At 46.9% G+C, this 26,875-nt stretch overlaps 1 protein-coding gene across 1 annotated transcript in view; it reads left to right on the forward strand.

The window, feature by feature from the left end:
• The first annotated feature begins 2,533 nt into the window (after positions 1-2,533).
• OTOA (otoancorin) overlaps positions 2,534-26,875 on the forward strand; it is an 82,001-nt gene continuing 57,659 nt past the window's right edge. Inside the window, exons 1-8 of the mRNA XM_075319148.1 lie at positions 2,534-2,547; positions 4,706-4,790; positions 11,454-11,585; positions 14,566-14,801; positions 16,307-16,410; positions 20,943-21,049; positions 23,309-23,448; positions 24,524-24,647. Coding sequence (XP_075175263.1) covers positions 2,534-2,547; positions 4,706-4,790; positions 11,454-11,585; positions 14,566-14,801; positions 16,307-16,410; positions 20,943-21,049; positions 23,309-23,448; positions 24,524-24,647 — 942 coding nt within the window. The remainder of the gene's footprint in view (positions 2,548-4,705; positions 4,791-11,453; positions 11,586-14,565; positions 14,802-16,306; positions 16,411-20,942; positions 21,050-23,308; positions 23,449-24,523; positions 24,648-26,875) is intronic.

The following is a 26,875-nucleotide window of genomic DNA, read 5'->3' on the forward strand; positions in this document are numbered from 1 at the left end:
TTCATACTTTTTCCATTTTATGCTCATAACTTCTGAATGGACGGAAGTCAGAAGTTACCTCACAAGCGCGCAATGGAACTCTATGAGAGCCAGGACGAGGCTCTCATAGACTTGTAATGATTTGTGACCTCCAGTGCGCTCCATGAAACCATTGAGCTGCCGTCAAGTTAAAAATCCCCAAATACCAGGGTAAGTATAAGACTGAGGGCATGGGACTTCGATTTAAAGCACCACTCCATCAATATTTTTTCAGTAAAGAAGTGGTACTTTAAATCTAAGTTCCCTGCTCTAGCATTATAGTCACTCTTCAGAGGTTTCATACTTTTCACATCTTTTGCCCGTAATTTCTGAATGGACGTAAAGTCAGAAGTTACATCACAAGCTCTCAATGGAACTCTGTGAGAGCCAGAACAAGGCTCTCATAGACTTGTATTGAGTTGTGAACTCCGGCACACTCCATGAAACACTGGAGCTGCCAGCAGGTCATAAATCACCAAACACTTGGGTGAATATAAGACCAAAGGCAGGGGATTTAGATTTAAAGGACTAACCCAGCATTGCAATAAAATAAAACTGCTGGAGTGGTGCTTGACAGGAATGTGTTCCAAGTTTTTTCTACCTAATCTGAGAGCAAATTAATTTGGGGCAGAAACCCTGATTCCAGCAATGTGTCACTTACTGGGCTGCTTGCTGTAGTTTTTATAAAATCACAGTTTTTTCAGAAGATTATCAGTATAGGATTAGTATACCTGCTCCCAGATAGTCCAACCACGCCCACACCACTGATTGACAGCTTTCTGCCTATGCACAGTGTAAGAAATATGCAAATCAGTGGTGTAGGTGGGTTATACAGAGCTCAGCGTTCAGAGAACTGCTAGATAAAACTGTGATTTTATCAAAACTACACTAAGCAGCCCAGTAAGTGAGACATTGCTGGAATCAGCGCCTCTGTCTCTGCATCAGCTAGAGTAGCAAAATGATTACATCTGCTCCTCTTTGAGAACATTGCATTTTTCTTATTTTTTTCTCTTTTTTTCAGATTTACCTGAAACGTTGATGATGGGACTGGTCAGTATGGATTATGGCATTGTTTTAATGGTTGATCACTTTTGTGTTGTGACTTTATGTTTTTTTTGTGTATTTTGCAGAATGAATTGATTTCTGGAAACTATTTCAATGGTAATGTCAATCTAGCAGCGTTATAGACATAATCAGACATTCTTCTCACTTTCATAAGTGCAGAACATCACACCCAGTCTGCAGCCGAGGCATAAGTGCCACATGTGATATGGGTCTGTCCATTCCCAAAAAACCCAGTGTAGCTCCCCTCATTCCCCCCAACAAGGTAGAGTTGCTTCTGATGCACAATCCAGTCTATCATGTACAAGAGCTATTCAGATTCTCATGCTATGTAAAATGCCATCGAGTTCTTTACAGTCTCTCTTCATCAGCATTCTGACAGCACTATGAGCTCTAGAGCATCCTTTCCCTCACTTCTTGCTTGGTAACTTGCCATGCATTTTTCCCGTGCGCAGTCCCTCTACATTAGCCAGTACCTTGGATGCAAAACACATTCTTTTACCCACTTTCTGGCATGCAGTTACTCTTCATCAGCATTCTGCCTGCACTATATGTGCAGAAACATCCTTTCCCTTACTTCTTGCTTGGTAACTTGCCCTACATTTTTTCCATTGGGCTATTCCTATTCATCAGAATTTTGCCAGGACCTTGGATGCAAAAACTTTCTTTTACCCATTTTCCAGCATTCAAGTTCCTGCCATCCACTCCCTTTTAGTGGACAGCATTCTGCCTGCACTATATGTGCTGGGACATCCTTTCCGTTACTTCTTAGGCCTCATTTAACGTGCAACCATAGAAATCAACCATAGAAAACAAGTGACCTAGCATCCCTGCGAGGCCCCAGGTATGCGTTCTAGGGTTAAATGTCAGTATTTTTGCATCAGTATTTGCATTTCAAAGTCAGGAGTGGAGCTTACAGAGAAAACCTATAATCAAAAGCCCTGTTCTGTGTTTTGGAGACACTCCTGGTTTTGGCATACAAATACTGATAAAATACTGATGAGAAATATTGATATGTGAATGAGGCCTTACTCTGTAATGTAACATCCACTATTTTTCAATAGTCAGTTGATCATCATCAGCATTCTGCCAGCACTATAGGTGCAAGAACGATCGTTCCATTACTTCCTGGTATAATTGTTTCGGCCATTGTCCAAGTTCACCTATCTGTATAATGCCTGTATGCAATGTGACAAACTGTGAAGAAGTGGCGAAAAAACAAAGATCCATCACCCCTTCCTTTAATCCATTTTGGCACTTCTGCTGCTAGAAACAGATTACACTTACACCCTCCATACGATGCTCCATTAAATTCCATGACCCAATATCAATGTATGGTTGCCTTTTAAAAATACAAAGCTTCTATTATTTTTACATAAAGCCATATCTGGTTCCCACCTGGAGTTTTCACATTGTAAAGATATTCTTTTTTTTTCCAGGTCTCCTACACATAATGGAGTTTCAAAGGTAAAGTTAACTCAACATTTTCAATCCAAAATCGAAAAAGAATTGTAACATGTTATGACACTTGGGTGGGCTACTGCAAATTAGCCCTCGTTCACACATTGGTATTTTTGATCAGTATTTCATCAGTATTTGCCAAAATCAGGAGCATCTTCAAAATACAGAATAGGGGTCAATCTTTCATGTATAGTTTTTCTCTGTAAATTCCACTACAGGCTTTGGCATACAAACATAGGGCTGCTTCTCACTTGCGAGTTTCTCGCAGTAGAGCAATGCGAGAAAATCTCGCATTGGAATCAGACACATGATTCAGCTCGCATTTTCAATTTTTTTCTCAGTCCAAATCGGACTGAGAAAAAAATCGCAGCATGCTGCTTTTTTGCGAGTTTCTACTGCGAGTCTCTCCAATGCAAGTCTATGGGAGCGTGTAAATAATCGGATGTGACGGGACGGCACTCACACCATCCTAGTGACATCCGATTTTCTAAATACATTTCTCGCATGTTTCCTAAAACACTGGAAACGAGCGATGTCTCCCAATGTCTGTCAATCACTATTCTCTGTCAGTCAGTCTCTCCCTCTCAGTCTCTATTCTCTCTGTGTCAGTCTCTCTGTCTGTCTGTCCCTCTCTCACCTCACAGTCTGTCTGTCATTTTCCCCTCCTCTCTCCTACTCACCGTTCCCCGATCCCCGGCATGGCGCTGCACGGCATTCACACTGCTCCGGCGGCTTTTACTATTTTGAAAAAGCCGGCCGCTCATTAAACAATCAAACAAACAGCAGCCGGTGGGCGTGTCTATACTGTGCAGTGAAATAAATAATTAAATAATTAAAAAAAACGGCGTGCGGTTCCCCCCCAATTTTAATAGCAGCCAGATAAAGCCATACGGCTGAAGGCTGGTATTCTCAGGATGGGGAGTTCCACGTTATGGGGAGCCCCCCAGCCTAACAATATCAGTCAGCAGCCGCCCAGAATTGCCGCATACATTAGATGCGACAGTTCTGGGACTGTACCCGGCTCTTCCCGATTTGCCCTGGTGCGTTGGCAAATCGGGGTAATAAGGAGTTAATGGCAGCCCATAGCTGCCACTAAATCCTAGATTAATCATGTCAGGCGTCTCCACGAGATACCTTCCATGATTAATCTTTAAGTTACAGTAAATAAACACACACACCCGAACAATCCTTTACTAGAAATAAAAAACACTAACAAATTCCCTGGTTCACCAATTTAATAAGCCCCAAAAAGCCCTCCATGTCCGGCATAATCCAGGATGGTCCAGCGTCGCTTCCAGCTCTGCTGCATGAAGGTGACCGGAGCTGCAGAAGACACCGCCGCTCTTGTCAGCTCCATGCAGCAACTGAGGTGAGTATCACGATCAGCTGAGCTGTCACTGAGGTTACCCGCTGTCACTGGATACAGCGGTGGCCGCGGGTAACCTCAGTGAGCCCTTCACAGGTGACCGCTAATCAGGACGCTGCACAGACAGAGCCGCAGCATGACAATGAAGTCGGGTGAAGTTAACCCGAGTTCATTCTGACAGTGCGGCTCTGTCTGTGTCTGCTGTCATCTGCCATTCAGCTCTGCTGCATGGCTGTCTGTGTCTGCTGTCATCTGTCATTTAGCTCTGCTGCATGGCTGTCTGTGTCTGCTGTCAGCGGCCATGTAGCAGAGCTGAATGACAGATGACATAGTAAAAAATACACATTACACACGCATTACACACGCTAGTAAAATCATTCATTTATTCAGAAAAAGCATCGCACTTGCGTTGCACTCGCACCTAACGTGAACTAAAATCAGCCGAGTTTTTTTCAGCCCAGTCAGACCGATTTTACTCGCATAGATGTGTTTCCAGCCTAGGGCTCTTCTCCACTGGCGTGTAAAAAATCACAGCGATACACGGCTCAAAACGTGAGTCGAGTATCCTGCGTGTGCCCTGCGTGTGATCTGCGTACGACGGGTAAAAGGAGACAGCCTCATAGGAAATCATTACACAGATTGCAATCCGTTTTTTCAAGTGATTGAATTTGGAGAAAAAAAACGCCAGTGGAGAAGAGCCCTCATGCAAAAATACTGATGTGTGAATGAGGCCCTAGGGTGGATTTATAGAGCGTATTTTAGCAATATTGACCAATTTAATATCACTTCATTTTGTAGCTTGAACAAATGGAGTCCAGATTTAGAAGAGCAAATTCTGCACTATCTGTCTGCTCCAAGTCCTTCTTATATATTCAGCCTCCAGGTAATTTATGGGGAAAAAAAAATCCATAAAACTTATAGACACTAGATTTACAGAATAAGGCCAGGGACACATTAGCGTAGAGTATCGATGCAAGACAATAGTAATAGTATGCTCAAATTCTACTGCGAGCGTGAGCCGAGTGTCGTCTTCTTGGAGCGTGAGCCGAGTGTCGTCTGCTGGGAGCGTGAGCCGAGTGTCATCTTCTTGGAGCGTGAGCCGAGTGTCGTCTTCTTGGAGCGTGAGCCGAGTGTCGTCTTCTTGGAGCGTGAGCCGAGTGTCGTCTTCTTGGAGCGTGAGCCGAGTGTCGTCTTCTTGGAGCGTGAGCCGCGTGTCATCTGCTGCGAGTGTGAGCCGCGTGTCATCTGCTGTGAATGTGATCTGTCTGTCATCTGCTGCGAGCGTGAGCCGAATGTCATCTGCTGTGAACGTGATACGAGTGTCATCTGCTGTGAACGTGATCTTCTGTCATCTGCTGCGAGCGTGAGCCGAGTGTCATCTGCTGCAAGCGTGAGCCAAGTGTCATCTGCTGCGAGCATGAGCCAAGTGTCATCTGCTGCAAGCATGAGCCAAGTGTCATCTGCTGCAAGCGTGAGCCAAGTGTCATCTGCTGCGAGCGTGAGCCAAGTGTTGTCTGCTGCGAGCGTGAGCCAAGTGTCATCTGCTGCGAGCGTGAGCCAAGTGTCATCTGCTGCGAGCGTGAGCCAAGTGTCATCTGCTGCGAGCGTGAGCCAAGTGTCATCTGCTGCGAGCGTGAGTCGAGTCTCATCTGCTGCAAGCATGAGCCGAGTGTCATCTGCTGCGAGCGTGAGCCGAGTGTCATCTGCTGTGAGCGTGAGCCAAGTGTCATCTGCTGTGAGCGTGAGCCAAGTGTCATCTGCTGTGAGCGTGAGCCAAGTGTCATCTGCTGTGAGCGTGAGCCAAGTGTCATCTGCTGTAAGCGTGAACCAAGTGTCATCTGCTGCCAGCGTGAGCCAAGTGTGTGTGGCGCCCCTGACCTGGTCAGGCACCACTGAGTACTGCACCCATGCTGGGGACAGTACAATACAGGTAATCCAGAAGGCTGACTGGGGTGTGGTACACAGGCGCATAGTGATCAGGTCTCACGCATGTACCCATGAGAGGACCCCTGGGGATCCCAGGAGGGGGAAAAGCCTTGACCTTCACTGGAATAGTGGAGGGGGCCAAAAGCCTCCATCTCCTCTCAAGGGGTGTGGTAAGAGAATCTGGTTGCTAGGTGGCGTAGGCAAGAACAGGAGAGGAGGGGCAGTGAGTCAGTTAGAGGAGAACTCCAGAGGGCTCAGTGAGGAGCAGACCTGTGGGGTTGATGCTGTCTAACAGCGCCCGCGCAGTGGCTACTGACGGGGGAGAACGGTCAACTAGGAGTGCTGCCTGAAAGCCAGCTTCAGCTAGAGAGAAAGCACGGAGTGGGAAGTAAGGAGACTGCTAGAGAGCACCAGGCCCAACCGGGCGGCAGATCCCGAAGCGAAGATAGATCCAGCTTTCTTCTGCTAAACCTGCCGGTGTGGGGCTCTCAAAGCCCACACCATAACACCACAAAAGCCGCAGCCACGTAACCGCAGTGAGGGCCCATAGGTCACAGGAGGCAAGAAGCTGGAGTGGCCTGGTCCGGGGAACAAGCAAACGGCAAACAAAAGGGGGAGAGAGGCTGCAGCATCTTCCCTGGGCGACCCCCATAGGGACTAAAAGTCGGGGTCACCCCAAACCACCAAGGGCTAAGGAAGGCGAGTCAGTAGTCACCCTCATAAAGTCAGCCTGAAGGACACCTGGTTCCCGCCTGGTTCATCCCAGCTACGCCCGGGTTACTCACCCTGCCACCTGAAGTGAGTAAAAACCCTGAAAGACATTCTGCCTGTGTGGAGTTATTCTGCGCCTTGTGGTACTACGCACCTACACCGGGCCCTGGGGCTTGCCTCACTCTCAGGAGGCTATTCCAACTAACTGCACACACCATCAGCCCCAGGCGACCCTCAACCTGCAGTGGCGGTCCCCACTGACCGCAATACTGAGAGTGGCGTCACGATCAAAACCGAAGATTTCCTACCAGTGACCAGCACCAGCTACGTGGAGTCCCTGAAGGTATGCACCGATACAGCACCGGCGGGGCTTCACATCTGGCGTCACGAACAGGATAAGGACTAGACCTGTTCAGACAGGTGACCATGTGCCTGGGCGGTCCGCTTGAAAAATTGGAAGCGCCGCCATATTGCCACCATGAAAAGCGCGCTGAAAAACAACAGCAGCCCGCGCTGGGAGAAGTTACCGCCCACGAAGAGGTGTGGCTACCCAGAGATCCCCTGCAGAGTTCTGAGCTTGCCAGCAAAGAGAGCGGAAGCGTCCGGAGACGGCGGAGCAGAAGGGAAGCCAGCAGCTTGCTAATGAAAATGGCGTCTGAGTGCAGAGACCCAGAGCCAGGCTCCGCTGCCTGGTGGTGTCGGGAGCTCGCCGAGTTCTGCGATCAACTGGAAGCCAGGGTCGGAAGGCTGATCAGAGAGGGACGCGAGGAGTTCCTATGGATGACCGCGGCGGTTCGGGCCTACGAGGAGAGAGCCGCGCACCGAGTGCCAGATTGGGCGGTGACAACTCAGACCCCGATGCTGCCAACGATGGGTGAGTCGAGTGATGCCCCGGCTAGCGCAAGTGCCCCGACCCCTACTGCCACGCCCGCGGTCCCTGAAGAGGCGCCCGGCGCGGCGACGCTGAGCCAGGCCGCAGCCACGCCAGGTGCGGCCCGCCAAGACCCGGCCGCCGCAGCGATGCCCTGCTCGGCCCGCCAAGACCCGGCCGCCGCAGCGATGCCCTGCTCGGCCCGCCAAGCCCCGGCCGCCGCAGCGATGCCCTGCTCGGCCCACCAAGACCCGGTCCCTGCAGCGATGCCCAGCCCAGCCTGCACAGACCCCATCGCAGCTGCGACGCCGATCCAGGCCGCCGCCATACAGGGCGCGGCCCGCCAAGACCAGGCCGCCGCCATACAGGGCGCGGCCCGCCAAGACCAGGCCGCCGCCATGCCAGGCGCGGCCCGCCAAGACCAGGCCGCCGCCATGCCAGGCGCGGCCCGCCAAGACAAGGCTGACGTACCATTTACCCCGGCCTGCAAGGCCAGAGCAGACAAGGCTCCCCAGGTTCAGGAAGTCCCTGCTAGGCAATCCCTGGTAGGTGAGGACTCCGCATACTGGCAGCTAAAAGCCGACCTGGAAGCTAAGTTCCCACGGGAGATGGTGGAGCGGTACATGCTCCCTCCGCACACCCCAAAGAGTATCCCGACAGCTCCTGCAGCAACCACGGCAAAGAGTTCCCCACCTGGGCCGACAGAAAGAAGTCCATCCCCAGCACTGCTACCCAAGGAGTGCCAGGAAGAACTAAGGGGGGGAGGAGGCCAGGAGGTTGAGGGGCTGACTCCAGAGCCATACCCAGAGCCAGAGATGCTGCCCTATTCTCGCTGGGATGAGGAAGACTTGACACCATCTGCAGAAGAAGAACTGCCCAAAAGCCTTACCTGGGAGTTTGTGAGCTGCACCCTACAGAATCCAGCCCGTAAGACACACCGCAACAGAACGCAACTATCCCCTGCACCGTCATCTCCAGAGCAGAGAGAAGTCACCGCCAGAGACTTGCAAGAAAAACGAGCCCTGAGAAGGTCCAAAGCCCAGGCCAGAGGACCCCTTTTCAGAGGAGTAGTAGAGGATTTTAATCTGAGAAGTGGATACGGATTCATCGTAGCACCTGGTATCAAAGAAGGGATATTTGTCAATCGGAGAGACGTCAGAGCTAATCTGCCCAGAGGACACCCTGGCAGAAATCTAAAGATGGGAGATTCAGTCCAGTTTACTATGCACCAAGGTGAAAGAGGATTGTATGCCCTGGACGTAACACAAAGTCCTAAAGAAAGAGAAGGAAGACAAAGCAGAGAAAAAGAACCTACAGATGAAACTACCACAGACGACGATAAAGAGCAAGAAAGCAGCAGGTGCCGCAGCCATACAGGCTCAAGCCCTGGTAAAGAGGAGTAAAAGTAAAGTAAAGAAAGAAGTACAGAAGTTAAAGTTTTGAAAAGTTTTGTTTTGCAACGTTCACGTTTAAGCATGTGCCCACAAAAACTATTGTGAGAAAACCATAAACCTTAAGGCTATGAACTGGCTATAGCCACAAACTCTCGCAGTGTAAATAGTTACACCAGAGGGCACCACCGCCACCAGAGTCAGCCTGTTTAGGGGCTTGGCTCGTCTGCAACCAGGAGGAGCCCGTCCGTATATAGGGCCTTGGCTCACCTGCAACCAGAGAGCACGCCTGTTTATGGGGCCTTGGCTCACCACCACAAAGAGGGTACCTGGTCAGCACCAACTGTGGAGGCCGCCTCTGCATCCTGCCAGAAGAGGCTGAAGGCGCGGATCCACCAGGCCAGGTATACCCTGAAGACCACCAGACCATGAAAGCCGCCTCTACATCCTGCCAGAAGTGGCTGAAGTCGCGGCCAACGTGAAAGGGTTTTGGGTGGGTTAACGGACTTGTGGGTGGAGGGTGGTGATGTATGGTACCTGGTGCTTTTAAAAATGTTTTACATGTTTTAATGTTTTATGCATTTTAAAATGTTGTCTTGCAGCCCGAGGACGTGCTGGTGATAACTAAGGGGGAATGTGGCGCCCCTGACCTGGTCAGGCACCACTGAGTACTGCACCCATGCTGGGGACAGTACAATACAGGTAATCCAGAAGGCTGACTGGGGTGTGGTACACAGGCGCATAGTGATCAGGTCTCACGCATGTACCCATGAGAGGACCCCTGGGGATCCCAGGAGGGGGAAAAGCCTTGACCTTCACTGGAATAGTGGAGGGGGCCAAAAGCCTCCATCTCCTCTCAAGGGGTGTGGTAAGAGAATCTGGTTGCTAGGTGGCGTAGGCAAGAACAGGAGAGGAGGGGCAGTGAGTCAGTTAGAGGAGAACTCCAGAGGGCTCAGTGAGGAGCAGACCTGTGGGGTTGATGCTGTCTAACAGCGCCCGCGCAGTGGCTACTGACGGGGGAGAACGGTCAACTAGGAGTGCTGCCTGAAAGCCAGCTTCAGCTAGAGAGAAAGCACGGAGTGGGAAGTAAGGAGACTGCTAGAGAGCACCAGGCCCAACCGGGCGGCAGATCCCGAAGCGAAGATAGATCCAGCTTTCTTCTGCTAAACCTGCCGGTGTGGGGCTCTCAAAGCCCACACCATAACACCACAAAAGCCGCAGCCACGTAACCGCAGTGAGGGCCCATAGGTCACAGGAGGCAAGAAGCTGGAGTGGCCTGGTCCGGGGAACAAGCAAACGGCAAACAAAAGGGGGAGAGAGGCTGCAGCATCTTCCCTGGGCGACCCCCATAGGGACTAAAAGTCGGGGTCACCCCAAACCACCAAGGGCTAAGGAAGGCGAGTCAGTAGTCACCCTCATAAAGTCAGCCTGAAGGACACCTGGTTCCCGCCTGGTTCATCCCAGCTACGCCCGGGTTACTCACCCTGCCACCTGAAGTGAGTAAAAACCCTGAAAGACATTCTGCCTGTGTGGAGTTATTCTGCGCCTTGTGGTACTACGCACCTACACCGGGCCCTGGGGCTTGCCTCACTCTCAGGAGGCTATTCCAACTAACTGCACACACCATCAGCCCCAGGCGACCCTCAACCTGCAGTGGCGGTCCCCACTGACCGCAATACTGAGAGTGGCGTCACGATCAAAACCGAAGATTTCCTACCTGTGACCAGCACCAGCTACGTGGAGTCCCTGAAGGTATGCACCGATACAGCACCGGCGGGGCTTCACATCTGATCTGCTGCGAGCGTGAGCCGAGTCTCATCTGCTGCAAGCGTGAGCCGAGTGTCATCTGCTGTGAGCGTGAGCCAAGTGTCATCTGCTGCCAGCGTGAGCCAAGTGTCATCTGCTGCGAGCGTGAGCCAAGTGTCATCTGCTGCCAGCGTGAGCCGAGTGTCATCTGCTGCCAGCGTGAGCCGAGTGTCATCTGCTGCCAGCGTGAGCCAAGTGTCATCTGCTGCCAGCGTGAGCCGAGTGTCATCTGCTGCCAGCGTGAGCCAAGTGTCATCTGCTGCCAGCGTGAGCCAAGTGTCATCTGCTGCGAGCGTGAACCAAGTGTCATCTGCTGCGAGCGTGAACCAAGTGTCATCTGCTGTAAGCGTGATACGACTGTCATCTGCTGCAAGCATGAGCCGAGTTTTATCTGCTGCAAGTGTGACCCGAGTGTCATCTGCTGCGAGCGGGAGCCGAAATTTAATTTTACTTTGATCCCATTCTCTTCTATACAGTATGAGAATCGGATCACAGGTGCGGCGAAGATGGAGAGATTAATTTCTCCATCTTCTTTCTTGCCTGTCTCGGCGGATATTGGACTGTACTGATGACATCTAAGTGTTTCACTCGCACCCATAGACTTGTATGGGTGCGCACCATCCGATATATGCTGCCACTCGCAGTATAAGGCGATTTTTTCCCCATGCCAAATCGGCTCTGGCCCATAGTATAACATTGGAGCGAGTGCTATCAGATAAAACATTGTATAGCAGGATAGTACTCTTCTGATTTATACACAAATGTGAATTAACTCTTACATAGTGATACTGTTCTATGCAAGATATGTACAACATGGGCTTTTTTTATCTTCTTTTTAAAGGTATCGGTAAAAAGGTACCTGGCAGATCTTAGCAATGATCCAGAACTTGTGATTTCAGAATTAGAACGTCTCAGTCATCACTTATTTCCAAGAGCTATGGAATATCTTTTAACTGGGAAAAAGGAAAGTTTTGTAAGTAAATTGGTTATTTATAGTAATGGATATGATTACAGAATATAATTAAAGTCTATTAAGTTATTTGTGAATCAGCTCATAAGAAATAGACCTAAAGGCCCCGTTACACACAGCGATATCGCTAGAGAGAGTACCCGCCCCCGTCGTTTGTGCGTCACGGGCAAATCGCTGCCCGTGGCGCACAATATTGTTAGCAGCCGTCACACGGACTTACCTGCCTAGCGACGTCGCTGTGGCCGGCGAACTGCCTCCTTTCTAAGGGGGCGGTTCGTTCGGCGTCACAGCGGTGTCACTAAGTGGCCGCCCAATAGAAGCGGAGGGGCGGAGATGAGCGGGACATAACATCCCGCCCACCTCCTTCCTTCCTCATTGCCGGTGGCCGCAGGTAAGCTGTTGTTTGTCGTTCCCGGGGTGTCACACGTAGCGATGTGTGCTGCCGCAGGAACGACGAACAACCTGCATCCTCCACAATCAATGATTTTTTGAAAGGGAACGATGTGTCAACGATGGACGATAAGGTGAGTATTTTCCATTGTTAACACTCGCTCATTGGTGTCACATGCAACGACGTCGCTAACGATGCCGGATAGACGTCACGGAATCTGTGACCCTGGCGATATATCGTTAGATACGTCGTTGCGTGTAACGGGGCCTTTACTGACAACTACTTGGTTGGAAACTCAACTCTAAATTGAGTCTATTGCTTGGCTTTCTTGGCCCATTAAAGGGAATCTGTCAGTGGAATCAACCCTCCTAAGCTGTCTATATGGGCATGTAGGTTATGGGAAGATTAATAAAATGAGAACTTGATATCTGTGATCCTACATCTCATTCCAGAAAAAAGGGTGGTTTTTTTCAGACTGTAAATGCACTTTTAAGATATGGGTCCAGACACAGATCTTCCCTCCAGAGCTTGTTTTAAAAAGAAGGCACTTCCAGTGTGAGACATGTAATGACTGACAGTCTGCTCTTCTGATCTACATGTCTCACACTGGTAACAACCACTTTTATTTTCAGGGAGATCTATGTACTGCCCATAGATCTTAACAGCTCATTTACATATTAGGAGAAACGTGGATTAATATGGAATAAGACATCAGATCACAGATATCAAGGTTTCATTTTATTCCACTCTCCATTACCATCAGTATGATCTCATTTAGATGGCTTAGGAGGGTTGATCCTACTGACAGATTCCATTAAAAACATCTATTTGTATTCTGGTGCTCCAACCAGATCCGGTTTGCTTTGCCCAATGGATAATTTTCGTATGTATTTGATTAATTTTTGACAATTGGATTATCCATTGTACCAGAGATAACACTGGTGGGGATAACACTGGGGGTCCATAAGCTAAGGCCCTGACAATCATAAGTCAAGAGGCCACAGCGCTCTTGGATCTTCATCTTCTAACATTTCTCAAGTACATAGAAAAAAATTGTTAGAAGTAAATATAAACCTTAATGGGGTTCTCCACTTGTCAAAATCCCTTCTTATGACCTGATAACACACTAATAACAGACAGTACAAATACTGGGACACAAAGTGACAAGGTATAATCTATAGAGGAACTTCGCAGCCACTGTTCAATATTCGTGAAACAGCACAACAGAAGAACTTGCTTGGTCCTCCAAAAAGTTGCTAGATGTGCTCTCAAAATTTCCTAACTGAAAATTACTTTTAATAACTAGATGTAACGATGTCTATGGGATTGTCCCTCATGCTATTCCTAATCTCAGGGGTGCGCATGATGGTGGAGAGGTCTGAGTCTCCTTCCTAGCCCTGTTGCTGACCAGTCCTGATCTGGTTTCCCCTCCACCTACCCCCAGGGAAGGGAGGGACGGGACAGGAGTGTGATGAAACCCACAGATAAAAACAGACAAGGTAAAACCAAAACTGTGTCACACAGCACGCACACCGAGGGTAAAGATGATAAGAGATTCAGAAGGAAAAACATGGAAGGAAGCTATAAAACAACAGGGTAAACTTCACGACCACACCAAGCAAAGAGCACAACTTTCACAGTAAAGCCTGCTTTACATGTTACGATTTCGCATACGGTACCCGCCCCCATCGTATGTGTGGCACGTTCAATTTTGTTGAATGTGCCGCACAAACGATTAACCCCCGTCACATGTACTTACCCGTCCATACGACCTCGCTGTGGGCGGCGAACGTCCACTTCCTGGAGTGGGAGGGACGTTCGGTGTCACATCGATGTCACGCGGCAGCCGGCCAATAGAAGCGGAGGGGTGGAGATGAGCGGGACATAAACATCCCGCCCACCTCCATCCTTCCGCATTTCTGGCCGGGAGCCGCAGGACGCAGGTAAGATCTGTTCATCGTTCCCGGGGTGTCACACACTGCGATGTGCGCTACCCCGGGTACGATGAACAACCTGATGTTCAATTCATGAGGAATGAACGACATGTATGCGATGAACGTTTTACCGTTCAATCGCAATCGCACGTAGCTGTTACACAGTACAAGGTACCTTACGATGCCGGATGTGCGTCACTTACGACGTGACCCCGCCGACACATTGTAAGATATATTGTAGCGTGTAAAGCGGGCTTAAGTCTGGGACACCACACCTCACAGACCAACATAGAATAAACTATAGCTGGCATGGGTGGAAGGTTTCAACCAGCATAAATAGGAGGGGAGCAAATGTGATAGGCCTCCCACAACATATGACCAAAGGAGCAAGTAGACCAGTAGAGTTTAGAGTTTAACTCTTGCTATGTTGCTTAGGAAGTAACACACAGCAGGTTGATGCCCGAGTCTGCCTGTGTTGATCCCAGACACCAGGGAAACCATCGGGCGGAGTCAGAATCTGTAATCTGAACATGGCAGTCAGCGAAGTCAGTGCAAAACTCATTGTGACACTAGCCAAGCTTTTAGTCAGAGACAAACGTTGGGCAGAGTTTTTGTGACGTTAATTGATTCTCTTTTTTTATTGATGCATTTTGCCAAGGAAATGGCCGGGATCGATGTGGACTTTGAGACCATGAGGGATGAAATCTTCCAGTCTCCAGTTGGAAATCGCAGTTTATTTAATGCCACCCTCCAGAAATGCCTCCCAGCGCTGTATTCATCCGAGTGTGTGAAAATACTGGGTCTGGTCACACGTTTGTATGGCGCAACTTACCTAGAAACAAATGTGATCTCCAGATTGCCAACTGAGATTCCAGATGAGCCGTTCAGAAACCTGTAAGTTTAATACATGTATATAAAACATCTGTTCTGGCCCAGTATTGTAATATACTGCTTGGTATCCAGAGGACATCTGTAAAAAAAAAAAGGTGGCCATACATTTGATGACTATAAGCAAGTGGCTGCAGGGAGGATATATGTTCATTTTCTTCCTTCAGCTGCTGCTCCAATAAGCCTGCCAGACATGCTTTAAATGCTATTTACCTGCAGCTTACCACTATGTACCTATGCAGTTTCACAAAGAGACTATAAAAATGTTGTCCACATTTTTACCCCTTCTAATACATACAATATTGCTGACCAAAAAATGGGGAAATTCCATAGTTAGTGTTTTCCATATGGCTTATAAGGGGAGCTACGAGTGACTATTGGCTTATTGATTTTAGTGAGCGCAATGTAACTTTTCATTTCTCCTGCAGTGGCTCTGCAGAGAAAACCAGTCAATGAGAATTGAGCTTAATGGCTCCCTGTACTTAAAGGGAATCTGTCACCAGGTTTTTGGTATGTAATCTGAGAGTGTCACAGGAGTGATTAGTAAGTAATCAAGGGCACCTAGACTGGCCCTCAGACTGGGGACCCTGTGCTTTCCCTTATCCCAGAGGTACACCCTATAGTGGCTAGGTCTGGACCGCTAGCATGACCCTAACTCCTGTCCGTACTCTAGTCTAACACCCCCCCTCCCACACCCCTTGGGTGGGCTGGGACCGAATTAACAAACCCCACAAACAATGCACACAGGGGAGAACCAAAACATAAACACACTGCAAACAGACACAGAGGAGAGACTACACGGGCACAGGAAGAATTAAGATACAGGGAGGAAATAAACTGACAACAGGGATATTTCCACACCACACAAGATATCATGCAACTGACCACCAGAAACTGGATCATACACTAAAGACTGGAATTGCTGGAGCTACTCTGGAGCTATAATCTTTGATGAGGAACCGGATCCAGCACCTTACAAAGGGTGGTCAGTACCAACCTGAGCTACTAGCAGCAGTTCACAAGCAAACATAAATTAACTCCTGCTGGACTGATTAGCTGTGAACAAGAAACAGCCGACGCCTGGCTCTGGCTGAACAATTTAGAGACACCAGAGTGCCTGTCAGACTCTGCAGTGTGAACAGAGTCCAACACTGGCATGACACCTAGCAAGTGCAGAGCAGAACACCGCATGACAGAAAGCAGCATAATGTAGGGGAAGAGACCCTGATTCCAGCAATGTGTCGCTTATAACTATCATTTTGATACAATCCTTGTTTTCTCTGTAATGTTCAGAATAGTGAGGCCTGTTAAACCCTACCCACACCCTGTGTGTGCTGTGCATAGTCAGAAAAGCTGCTAATCTATGGTGGGATCCTTTGCCATAGGGAATTGTATTTAGGCAGATACAGTTATATTCAGAAAATATTGTTGTATATTGTAAATACTTTGCAACTTACTACTGAATATCTTATGGTAATTGAAAAAGATCCTCTGTGTAATTCTTCTTGCAGTTCATCCGTATTTAGGAACCTGTATGATAAGCTAAAGGCCAACGACAGGAGAGCCCTATACGACTGGATGACTCAAGTTCTACAAAAGTCCTATGCGTCCAGTGGTGAGTACGGTATTTACCTGGTTGTCCTACTACATGATTAGTGTCACAGACAAGAACATTTGTATTCCACAACCACTTGCGATGGCCATCACAATGGCCGGTAATACGATAGCCACCTCCGAATAAGAAGCCAAAATCAGACGACCTCAGAGTTAGGAAAGAGCATCTAAGGACACGTCTGTGCGCCTGACAATGTCCAATATATAACCTGGAGGAATTGGGGACATCAGATTACAATGAGGGACGTATCCACCTGTTCAAGGGTAGATTTTTTTTCTTTAAATTGTTAATTTGAGCTTTTTTTCCTGATACTTGGTAATAAGACGTGTGACTATACAAGGCGTGCCAGTATGTGGGTTCATAAGGTCATATAAAGAAGAGGATTGTCTTTCTGTCTGGGGTTTGTTCACACAAATTAACTTTTTAGTGTGGGAATCAATAGGGCGACCATCCACTGATTCAGTCTTTCATAATTGAGACTTGACAGCCTTTTTGTTGATTTTGGGTGTCTTTTTGTGCACAGTCCAATTGCCTTAAGGAGAAAAAAAAAATCACAATTAAGTCTAGTCCCACTTTTGGAACCAAATGATAACAAATGGAAGATTTTTTTTTAAAGAGAATGTGTAGGGTTAATCATGCCCTCCAACCAAGCAGCATTCGCATTTGTATGACTACATTCCCTGCCTAACCACCCTCATATAATGTTTTAAAAAAACATTTTCCTTATGCTAATTAAGCCTTTGACTAGTCGATGGGGCGTTATATCCTCGGACTAGTCGGCCCTCCATCCATGTTATTAAGGCCTCCAACACACATCCGTGCCGCCGGTATGTGTTTGGGGTACGTTTTTACACGTAGCGGCAGCACGGAGACACGTACACCAATGTTACCCTATGGTAACAGGCACACACACGTAAAACTACACGGAACGTGTGTCCGTGTCGTTTGTACGTGTGTGCATTTTTCCTCACATACAACATGTCCGTTTTTCTCCGGCATCACGAAGACACGGACCCGCTAAAGTCAATAGGTCTGTGCCTGCACGTACGTGACACGTAGCATGTCCGTGTGCTACACGTACCGTCCGTGTGCATTTTTAATCGAAAAAACACCTACACCTGTTACCAATCCTGCAGATCACTAAGGTCCAATTAGACACACCAATATCTCATGATGATGTTTTTTCTACATCATTTTTAATCAAAAATTGATCATTTCAAACGGATAGCACACGGACATGACACGTACGTATCTCACGCATACACGGACATTCCACACGCACACACGGCGAGCTTACGCCATCACACGGATGTCACACGCACCGGCGAAATGGACATAAAAAACGGAACACGGACCCGAGAAACGGAACGTGAGACACACACATGTTTTTTGCGGAAGTGTGGCAGAGGCCTAGCAAAAAGGAAACAAAAAGATAAGATATGTGTAACAATGAATATGGGAATATACACATGCATTACTGCTAATAAAAACATGTAAAAATTGAGATACTTAGAACACAAAAATGGCCAGTGAGCCCAACAGCCAGAAGCAAGGTGATCTCTTTTTGTTGGGTCCCTAACAAACTAGTGTCTCTCTTTGGGTTAAAAAACCTACAATTTATGGGTGGACAGGAAAATGCAAATGGAGAATTAAAATTGCCTGAGGCTGAAGAGCTTGAGAAGGCTGGACCCTATAATCTAATAAAAAGACTGATGGCACATCCTACCTTTTTAATGTGAACAGGTGCAAACTGAATATGAAACATAGTAACACAAAGGAGACAGTGGCACTCTACAGTGCTAAGATATGTGTAACAATGAATATGGGAATATAGATATTCATTACTGCTATGAAAAACATGTAAAAATTGAGATACTTAGCACACAAAAATGGCCAGTTTTATGTGAGCCCAACAGCCAACGGCAAAGTGACCTCTTTTTCTTGGGTTCCTGCCTACTCTAATGCCTCTCTTTGGGTTAAAAACCTACAATTTATGGGTGGACAGGAACCTACAAATGGAGAATTAAAATAACCTAACGCTAAAGAGCAGAAGGCTTGACCCTGTAATCTAAGAAAAAGACTGATGGCACATCCTACCTTTCTAATGTGAACAGGTGCAAACTGAACATGAAACATAGTAACAAAAAGGAGACAACGGCACTCTACAGTGCTTATACATGTGTAACAATGAATATGGGACTATAGACATGCATTACTGCTATGAAAAAAATGTAAAAATTGAGATACTTAGCACACAAAAATGGCCAGTTTTATGTGAGCCCAACAGTCAACGGCAACTCTTTTTGTTGGGTCCCTGTGAAACTAATGCCTTTCTTTGGATTAGAGTACAACTGTCTCCTTTTTGTTGCTATATTTCATGTTCAGTTTGCACTCGTTCATATTAGAAAGGTAGGATGTGGCATCAGTCTTTTTCTTACATCCATGTTATTATGCCCCTGTGGGCGTGATAACATGATTTTCACGAGCCGGCATCATCTCAGCTCCTGCAATTCTTGCGCATGCGCGCAGCTCATTTCAGCAGTGTCAGTGTGCCTCTGAAGCTGGGTGTATGCATCCCATGATCAGAAATGCAGACGCTATTTCTCCGATCATGCGCAGTATGCCTCTTAGAAGTCGGGGCGTGTGTATACACCCTGCTTCAGAGGTGCACTGACGCTGCTGAAATGAGCTGCATGCATGCACAAGATTTCCAGGAGCTGTCAATGATGCCGGCTGGTGGACGTCATGTTATCATGCCCACAGGGGTGTAATAATTTGTCAGCCTATTGGCCTCACTATACAAAGTATACCGTTACGTTTTTCTGACTATGAGTAGTGGTGATACCTTATATGCATTTGCTATTGGATGGTGTAGAATTTGGGGTTACTCCTTGACATTCGGGCATTAGGTGGCCCAAATTGTCCCTCTGCTCCCAGAGGCCAACATTAAAAATGATTTGTGAAAGGTTGAGGCAGCTGTTACGTAATGTGAATAGGGTCCCAAGAAGTACAAATTACACTTCTGCTAAGGGAACGCTTGCCAAACATTCAGCGGTAAATATTCTATGGGAACTTCTAGTTGCTTGGTCCACCTTCATTGCATATTGGGCAAGTCATATGGCGAATCTGATATATGCCAGGGCAAATGTCTTAAAGGAAATCTGTCACCAGGTTTTTGCTATGTAATCTTAAAACAGCAGCATAATGTAGGGGCTGAGACCCTGATTTTAGTGGTGTGACACTTACTGGTCTGCTTGGTGCAGATTTGATAAAATCCCTGTTTTCTCTTCTGCAGATCTAGCTGTTCTCTGAATGCTGAGCACTATATAGCCCCACCCACCCCACTGATTGGTAACTTTCTGTGTACACTGTGCATAGGCAAAAAGCTGCAAATCTGTGGGACAGAGGCCTCTGCTGTCCATAATGCTAGGGGACGCTAGGATATCCCTAACATTAGGGTTACCCCTAATGGTGGAGATGCCTGAGTCCTTTTCCTGGCTATTACCCTGTCCAGGTCTAATCTGATATCCCCCCAAAGGAAGAAAGGTGCAGGAGTGTGATGGTAACACCAATTAATACAAATTAATACAGACAGTGGAAAAAACAAAACTCAAACACACTGCAAGCACACAGGAACAAACAGTAAGAGACTGAGGAGAAAAGCAAGAGCAGAAAAGTAGCAACAAAAGACAACTAGGGTTAACACCACAACCGCTCACAGCAATAATGTACATCAACCAGTAAGTCTAGATCACAACACCTCACCAAACCAGTATAGGTAGACTATACCTAGCTGGCATTAATGAAATAGTCTAGCCAGCATATATAGGAGGGGAGCGAATATGACTGGCTCCCCCACAGCATGTGATCAAAGGAGACTAACAATCAGACCAGCAAAGATTAACTCTTGCTAGCCTGCCTAAGCTTGTGGATCGACACCAGCCTCTCCCTGTACTGATCACAGACCTCAGAGAAATTAGCAGGCAGAGTGCCAGAATCTGTAGTTTCCACAGATCCTGACGCCACCATGGAAGTTAGTGATTCCTGCAATAATCTCCTTGTGACAGTAGGAGGACGACATGGCAGGAGACACCTAGTCCTCTAGTGATAATCTCCTGCCGATAACACAATAATTTTACAGAAACAACAACACATAGCCTAGTAAGTGTTACATTGCTAAAAACAAAATTAAAATTGTGCTTTTCTCAGATTAAATAGTAAAAACCTGCTGACAGAATCCTTTTAAATGAGTTTCTGCAACACTGAAGCCCCACTTACTTTACTTAACAATTTATGTCTGTCTGAAAAATTGTGCAATTTATCCTGAAGACTCAGAAAAGTGGAGTAAAGACATCCGTGATAACTAAATATATTTATATATATATATATATATATATATACAGTATATATAAATTAGATGGCGCTATTATAATAAATACTGATAATTATGTGATTCTTTTACCTTTTCTAACATCATTATAATACTTCATTACATCATACGCACTCAATAAATATGAATTACCTGTACACAGAGGCCAATTCTTCCATATCATGGGTGACCGCTGAAGTCCTGTGGATTTTAGGACGTTTCATGGTGCATCTACCACTGGATGAAATCAGAAAAATTAGTATCAATGAAGTAAGTTATATTTTTGTCATACCAGTTATTATTTTTATTATTGAACATGTGATTGCTGTGTGGCAAAACCAACAATGAATTTCCTCAGCGCCACCACAAGGGCAGATAAGTATTGGGCCTCCTTCACACGTCCGTGCTTCCGGTATGTATGACGTCCGTTTTCATACGTACCGGAGACACGGACATACGCAGATCACATCCCTGTGTTCTTATGGACGTGTGTCCATGTGGCGCACACGCGTCCGTGTGTTCTCCGGCAGCACGGATGTCACACGGACCACATAGTGGTGTGATCTGTGTGACACGTACCAGAGAAAACACGTGTCTTTGAAATAAAATTATTTTATATACTCCCCTGTCTTCTGTCTTGCTGTCTTCAGTGCTTCTTCCGGGCCCGCTCGTTATGCTCATGAATATTCACTGCACTGCAGACCTAGAAGCAGCAGCAGCGCCGGAGACAGCAGAATCGGGAACAGGTGAGTAAAAAGTTCCTGATCTCTGTGTGCTGTCACGGATAGCACACAGAGAATATACATGTGCCAAAATCACGTCTCATTGATGGCCATGTGCACCTTCAACACGGACCATGAAAAAAGTGCGTTTTTATCACAAACATGTGAAGGGGACCTAACATTGAGATTGATGCGCTGTCCATGTAATGCTGGGTCCTCCATAGTGAAACACTCTGTAGTTGTTCTCTTCTTTTGCTAGGTGGCGGAATTTCCAAATTCTCTTCATTTTATAACTATTGTTTGTTTGTTTTTAAATTAGACAACTTTTTTAATTTTTCAGGATAAAAACCAACAGTAGCCAACACTCTATTAACATATAAACAATAAAAAGACAGAATTACTATAAAAATAATCTGTGAAGCAAAATCAGAAGTAACATCCACTCTGACTCTACTCATTGTTATTAAGGAATTGATGGAATTAAGAAAAATAAGGCAGAATTTCCTAATTTAAAGGGGGTTGCCACCGAAACAAAGTTCGTTTTAATCAATAGATCTTGGAATAATAATGATCTCCACAATTGGATGTGTTTAAAAAAAATATTCCTGTGCTGAGATAATGTTATATATGTGTCCCTGCTGTGTACTGTGTAATGGCTGTGTCTGACCGAATAGGGACATGGTCTAATCATACCACATTTCCTGGGCAGGGGAGGAAGTAAGAAAGTATACACACATTACAGCCCAGGATAACAAATAGTTCTTTCTTTGAGGTAAAACAATTTTTAAAAACAGGTATGTAAATGTTTTACCTCACAAAAAGAATCATCTATGATCCCAGCTGTAATTTCTGTATACTTTATTACGTCCTCCCCGCCTCAGGAGCTGTGGTATGATCAGACCATGTCCCTGTACAGTCACACATGGCCATTAAACAGTACATGGCAGGGACACATATATAAGATTATTTCAGCACAAGAACATTATTTTTTAAACACATCCAGGTTTGGAAATTATTATTATTATTATTATTATTATTATTATAAGATCTATTGGTTAAAATTAACTTTGTTTGTGAGAAAACTACTTTAAATTAGGAAATTCTGCCTTATTTTCCTTGACTCCATGAATTCCTTAACAGCGAGTTGAGTCAGATTAAACGTCACTTCTGATTTTGGTTTATAGATTTTTTTATAGTAATTCTGTCTTTTTTATTATTTATTTTATTTTTAAAATGAACTTTGTTCAGTGGAAAACCTCTTTAATGACAGTAACTGTTGTTTTTTTTATGGAAGATTTTACTATTCGGGTGTAAATTCTCTTTAAAGGGAATCTGTCAGCAGGTTTTTGCTACCTCATCTGAGAGCAGCATAATGTAGGCAGAGATCCTGAGTTCAATGATGTATCACTTAGATTACTGTGTGCAGCCATTCTGATACAGTGAAAGATTTAATATTTTGTATGTAGCAGTGCTGGGAAAGCTGTCCCTGCCCACACCAGGCTTTCAGTATACAATTTCATAGACAGAAGCTGCTAATCACAGAAGGGAGCGGAATCAGACTACAACTCAGAATCAGGCTGCTGAGATCCACTAATGATAAAGATAAGAGGCTTAAACTAACATAGCAGGTAAACAATAAAAGACTGTGAGATAACAAATACAGGGCTGAATTCTCTGTTTTAACTCTTGCAGCATGCTGTCTTCAGATTATATTGCAGAAACCTGCTGACAGAGTCCCTTTAAGTGCACTACAAAAATGTTATACCGTAGTTATAATATTTTGCTGGATTTTTACTTGTGCCCTCAGATTCGAATATTTATAAGCTATGACAATGCCACAAAGCAACTTGATACGGTATATGATATCACACAAGATCTAGCAAAAGCATTTCTGGAGTTAATAAATTCATCTGGGTTTGATTTGAGAAACATTTCCACTCTATATAGGTAAGAAAATCAGTCAAAAGACCAATAATTTGCTGGACTGTCGTGTAAAATGTTATTGAAAAAAAACCAAGCAAATAAAAAGGTGTTTCTAGTGGATTTTGAGTGTTCCTAGGCACATTTGAGATTAAGGTTACAAATTCCTTAATATGGATTATGGCACTGGCGGACACAGACAGAAGCTGCCCCGGTGCAAAAACAATATATGGGCGCTTTTCAGCCCAACAACTCATGAAAATAAACAATTCCACTTACATTGGAGGTAGTAGTGGCCCCCTTACCTTTTGGGCCCCTGTGCGGTTGCACCAATGATAGGTCGGCCCCTGGATTACGGAGATGTTACAGATTTTGTATTGTGCTTAGGAGCCTTAATTCATACTTATACGCAGCACTTCTATAATTATTTAACCAGATCTGTCACCAGATGTTACTGTACTTACTGCCTACATTATTATACATCTCTTAGACCTGAAGATACTGTTATACTTACTTTGAAATTCAATGTCAAATTAGCTGTTTTGTATTTTGCGAAAGTTTCCTGCTGAGGTGTTCGTTTCAGTTGCAGCTGTGAAGTTTCCGGCTGGAGAAACGTAGGAGTGCTATTTGTAGTGTCTTTCCCCACCCATTTGTCTTACCTTCCTCGTGTTGTTTTATTGCAGTAGTGAGACTAGTGTCTTGCTGGCCATCACAGTAGTCAGGGTGAGTTCAGGTCCAGCGAGGGCCTAGGCACGTGATGGCGCATGGGGGAAGGACCTGTCTAGGGACATTAAGGAGTGCAGGAATCAGACTCAGGTGAGTGTCAGGAGGTGACCCCCTTCTCTCTACCTATTGCCAGGGTCTTACGTTCCATGGTTTTCCCTTTGTGTGGTGCTCCTCGCCAGGTGTCCTCTTGCATCTGGCTTGACAAACAGTCCTTTTGGCTGAGTTTCAGAATAGAATTGACGTTGAGACCATTTATTTTTGCAGCTCCTTTAAATAGTCCGTCCCATGTTGTCCTCCTGTGTGTCCATCACTGAGCAGACTGTGGAGCGGAGCACATCATGGCTGTATTAACACATTATTCCTCTGTACATTTTAGGCTGGGATTACTCATCTGCTTCTATGATGATATACAAGAGCTAGATCCTGTGATGGCAAAAGCTTTACTGCATCAGATGATTAAGTGCAACCAGCTGAGGGGCTTCCGAGTGGACGTACGAAAGGTGGGCAAATCCAAAATGAATTGACAACATAAGGGTGATAAAAGTGTATAAATACACAGTATTGTGCCGCCCCGCGTGGCTCGAGGGGTCTCCGGACCCGAGGCGGGGGTCGCGCGGACTCTCGAAAATAAAAGGGGGGAAAAGGGAAGGATTGGATAGTGTTTGTGACACCACCCACAGTCCGTGGTAAAAATTGGGATACCACCGCTGCTGCGTTTAGGGGAGAGGAGAGCACCCGGGAGCGATGGAATGGCAGCTACTGATGTTAACCCCTCCGTGGGCAGGAGAAGATGTTCCGGGGCTCGGTGATGGCAGGCTGGGGACCCGTTGGGAGCAAAGGGGCACCACGTACTCACACAGTCCAGAGATACTGACACTGGGTAAACCAAAGTCTTGAACGTCCTGCAGCCTTAGTCTGAACATGTTGGGTACGTGCCCTTTTGGCGTTGCTGGTTGGTCTGAAGCCTTGTCCCTTGGCACTGTGTTTACACTTGGTGGATCCCTTTCGCCTAAAACTACTCAGGTCCCGCTCACCTGCGTGGCTAGCAGAGTGAGCTTGCTCTCAGGGTAAACGCTTGGGATTTTCTGGACAATTTTGGGAAGTTCTATCCCTCTCAGCGCGCTAGTACCCCGATTTTGGAGCGGGTGGAGAGCGCTTCATGAAGATTCCGTCCTCGTCAGGTGAATTACTGGGCTGCATGAAGCTACTTCCCAGTCTAGGGTCCGCGTACCCCGTCGTGCCCTGGCCCCTGCCCGGTTTTAGTACAAGGCCGCCGATCTGTCCTCCGTGGCAGTACCGTGCCCCCTGTCACTATCCCCCTGCAACTGGGGTTTTAGCTCCTTCCAGGCCAGGCCAACGTCCGGCACCTGGGACGGGTACAGGAGCCCAGCTCCGCAGCGAGACCTTCCTGTCACCGCTCGCTGGCATTTCTCTCTCTCTACTCCTCTCTCTCTCCTGACACTTCTGGCCCTCCTTCTATCATCCCCCCATCTGGGTGGCCCTATTCCCCTCAGGCCGCCCAATGGGTGGTTGATGGGTGTGGTGCAGAGTGTTCCTCAGAATTTGTGTATACCTGTTCTTAGCAACACCAAAGGGACAGGACCCGTAACCAAGGAGGAGCGGGTATCATGCAGAAAGGAAGATTGCACGGCACCCTGTGACGACCTGATAGGCCAGGGCATCACAGTATCATCAGTTTCTTCTCTTTGTTTTACTTAAAGCGAATCTGTCTCTCAAATTCACATTAGAAACTGCATATTTTACTAAATAGATCTCTTAACCTGATGTTGCTGGTGTACTTACCATGGAAATCCATGTAAGGAGGAATGTATAAATCGATTTATTAAAATGAACATTGTATATGTGAGTCCAAGTGTATTCAGTCTCCCCCAAACCTGGCTGACAGCTGCAGTTTGTACTGAGCAGTGTGAGCTCTCAGCAGGGAGAAGAGGTATGTGCCGCCCCCGTGCCAGCAGCCGAGCTGCTCGGATCCGGGTTCTCAGTGGCTCGAGGGTCTCCGGACCCAGGGGTCGTGCGGCCGCTCAAATGAAGGGGGATATTTACAGGGGATTATAGAGTTCGTGACGCCACTCGTGGTGTGTGGTAATTAGGAGTACCACCGCTGCGGTTGGGAGTACCCGGGGATAATGGAGTGGGGTAGCCAGATGTTGTGACCCTCCACGGGTAGGGGGGATACCCCGGCACTCGGGGGGGAGTGCCATTGGATGCAAGGGGGTCACTTGCGTACTCAGTCCATTAAGCTGATACTGACAACTGGATAAAACAAAGTTCTGGACACCGCTGACGCTGAGGGGAGCTTAGTCTGGGTCCCGTCCTCAATGGTGTTGCTGGGTGATCCGTAACCTGCCTCCTGGCACTCAGTTTACTTCTTTGGTGGTCCTGGTAGTGTGAAACTTGCCGTGTCCCGCTCTGCACTATAGCTAAGTGTGGGAGCTTGCTCTCAGGGTTCACGCTTGGGATTTTCTGTACGGTTTTGAGTGGAAAGTCCTATCCCCCTCGTTGCGCTAGTACCCCGATTTTGGAGCGGTTGAGAACAAATATTGAAGGCTCCGTTCTCCACGGGTAAATTATCGGGTTGCCTGAAGCTACTCCTCGTCCTAGGGTCCACGTACCCCTTCGTGCCTTGGTCCCAGCCTGGTGATGGTGCAAGGCCGCCCGCTGTCCTCCTCGACAGGTCAGTGCCCCTTGCCAGGATCCCCTGCGACCG

This window comes from Anomaloglossus baeobatrachus, chromosome 7 (assembly GCF_048569485.1).
Source record: "Anomaloglossus baeobatrachus isolate aAnoBae1 chromosome 7, aAnoBae1.hap1, whole genome shotgun sequence".
In the NCBI taxonomy this organism is placed as follows: domain Eukaryota; kingdom Metazoa; phylum Chordata; class Amphibia; order Anura; family Aromobatidae; genus Anomaloglossus; species Anomaloglossus baeobatrachus.